At 42.2% G+C, this 3,058-nt stretch overlaps 1 protein-coding gene across 1 annotated transcript; it reads left to right on the top strand.

The window, feature by feature from the left end:
- Positions 1-656: 656 nt before the first annotated feature.
- Positions 657-2,528, top strand: LOC106882094 (integumentary mucin C.1-like; the record flags this gene model as incomplete). The annotated part of the gene is made up of 2 exons (XM_014932654.1): positions 657-887; positions 2,370-2,528. Coding segments are annotated over 2 exons (390 nt in total), but the record flags the coding sequence as incomplete, so codon positions are not given.
- Positions 2,529-3,058: the final 530 nt, after the last annotated feature.

Genomic DNA, 3,058 nt, shown 5'->3' with positions numbered 1-3,058 from the left:
AACGATTCTGCCAAGCTCGCCGCCTTAATAATAATAATAATAATAATAATAATAATAATAATAATAATAATAATAATAATAATGATAATAACGACAACAACAACAATAATAATAATAGCACGTGCATGAGCACACACACACACACACACACACACACACACACACATGCAAGTACACACATATACAACGATAGATACATTCTTTTTCACGCATAAACGCATAAACAGAAACATACACAGACCTATATACACCGAAGCATGCAAAAACACCCACTGACACATATACGTAACAGTGCAAACCAACACAACAAACGCGCACACACACACAAATCTACAGATATGCGCATACACATACACACGCACTCATTTTTCTCTCTTTTTCACACGTTTGCCTAAATCTCTTTCGATCGCCACCATCATTATTTACCATTCCAAAGCCACCAGAAGTAATTATGGACACCGTGCTAATTACCAACAACAACAAAAACAACAACAACAACGACGCCATTATTACAACAACTAGTATCACCACCACCGCTACCATCATCATCATCATCGTCACCAGCAACAACATTAACATCAACATCACCTCCGTTACTACCACCACTACACCACCACACCACTACTACTACTACGACTACTGTATCAAGCACCACCACCACCACCACTACTTCTACTACGACTACTACCCCTTCTGTATCTACCACCACCACCACTACTACTACATTTATAAACACTACCACCACTATCAATAGTATCGTTATTTTTACTACTACTACTACTACTACTACTACTACTACTACTATTACTACTACTACTACTAATATTGCTACTACTACCACCACTACTCCATTCATAGCCACTTCTGCCACTACTTCCAGCACTATCGCTATAACTGCTACTACTACTACTACTACTACTACTACTACTATTACTAATAATAATAATAATGACGATGATGATAATATGAACTATTACTGTTACGACTACTATTACAACTACTACAACTACTACCACTACTACCGCTTTTGTCGCCACCAACACCGCCACCGCCATCAACATAACGGTGACCAATTTCTTAAAGTTACCCCCCCCCCCGAGTCTCTTTATACAACGAAAAGGTCAGACAGAGTCCCAACTGGTCGATTATTCAAACGGTTCACCAGCATGGTCTGGAGGCGAACGTGTCAAGAGGTCAAGAGGTCAGCAGGTTGTGGGGGTCGTGAGATGAAGAGCCTGCTTGTCCACACTCCAATCGTGAGAACGATTGGAACCTCCTCGAGCCATCCGTTCACTCAATGGCGACTTCCAGGAAGTTGTGTTCCGTGCGGTGAAATAAAAAGGAAAGTTAACGCATGCGCAATGCTCCCTACATCCAGTGTCTGTGTGTCTGTGATGGGGGGCGGAGGTCCCTGGTGTCACCTGTTGTCGAAATATGAAGTGGAGAAGGGGTGTGGGGTTAAATGATATGAGGGATGGCTGAGATGTCTTCCATGTTGTCATAGCAGACATGTTGGCTCTCAGCTGCATTATATAGCGAACTACTGTACTAGTAGTAGTAGTAGTAGTAGTGGTGGTGGTGGTAGTAGTAGTAGTAGTAGTAGTAGTAGTAGCAGTAGTAGAAGTAGTAGTAGTAGTTGTAGTAGCAGCAGCATTTGCAGTAATAGTAGTAGTAGTAGTAGTAGTAGTAGCAGCAGCAGCAGTTGCAGTAGTAGTAGTAGTAATAGCAGTAGTAGTTGTAGTAGCTGCAGTAGCAGTAATAGTAGTAATTACTTTTGTAGTAGTGGTTGTTGTTGCCTTAGCTGTAGTAGTAGTAGTAATGTTGTGGTGGTAGTGGAGGTGATGTTGTTGATAGTAGTGGTGTTAGTGGTGGCGCTGTATGACTGCTATATCTATGATTGTTTTTTTTTATTCTCGCTGTTTATTTTCTCTTGTTCCTTTCTGTTGAAGAGCGCAGGCTCGAAACCTAAAAGACTTTCTCACCTTCTCAAGCATCAAACTAATACACCTGCTTGTTGTTTATACATCTGTCTTCATCTTTCGTTTTTCTGTAAATTTCAACTACATATATATAAATAGGGACCAACGGGGTCTGTGGGTAAAGGGGGGTTGGGTGCCACAGCTCCCAACCATTTTTGACAAGAACGCATTACATAAAGAAGTCCTGGATTCCTCTTGGATTCGAATAGATGATCAAGGCTGGAACGTCTTTGAGAATATGTCAGCTTGTTGTCGAGACAAGAAAGAATCTAAAGGAAGTGTATTCGGCTACGTAAAAATGTGCCTGCACAGACTCTCACCAGCCCTGCCATGACCACCACCGTCGACTCCATTACTGCACCTACTACTACAGCTTACACAATACCATAGTGTCTAACTACTACTACTACTACTACTACTACTACTACTACTACTACTACCACTACCACTACTACTTCTACTACCACTACCACTACAACTTCTACTACCACCACCACCACCACTACTACTACTCTGGACATATATGGGAGTTTCTGCGTGCTTGTTTGACCTGCTAGAAACAGCAGCCAAATCTAGTTCCACTCACACTCTGTCGTGCTCATCCCGTCTGTATTTCCTTTAACATGCATTACTACTAATGATTAAAATGCAGACGGGATGGGCACGGCTGGAATTGCTTTTGATTATAAATTGACTGAGCAAGATTTCGACCTGTGGCTAAACAAATACAACAACCACTACTACTACGACTAGCACTTATCACTGCCACCTTGCTGCTGCCGCTGCTACTACTACTACTACTACTGCTGCTGCTGCTACTACTACTACTACTGCAACCTCTACTACGACTTCCATCTCATTAACACCAAACGGTTAAGAGCATCATTTATCAACGGCGAATGTCCATGTCATTAAAGGGGCCTTCTCAACCCCTTCATCCTTCCCACCCATTCTATTTTATACCCCCCTCTCTCACCTCACCCATCGCCCACCACATTTACTTTCAACCATTCTCCTCACTCCTCACCCTTCTCCCCAAAGCCTTCTTTCTTTCTTCCTTCTCTTCAACCTATTCTGGT

Source organism: Octopus bimaculoides, chromosome 24, assembly GCF_001194135.2.
Source record: "Octopus bimaculoides isolate UCB-OBI-ISO-001 chromosome 24, ASM119413v2, whole genome shotgun sequence".
NCBI lineage: Eukaryota > Metazoa > Mollusca > Cephalopoda > Octopoda > Octopodidae > Octopus > Octopus bimaculoides.
The sequence above is the reverse complement of the archived record's forward strand: the minus strand, read 5'-3'. Positions and strand labels throughout refer to the sequence as shown.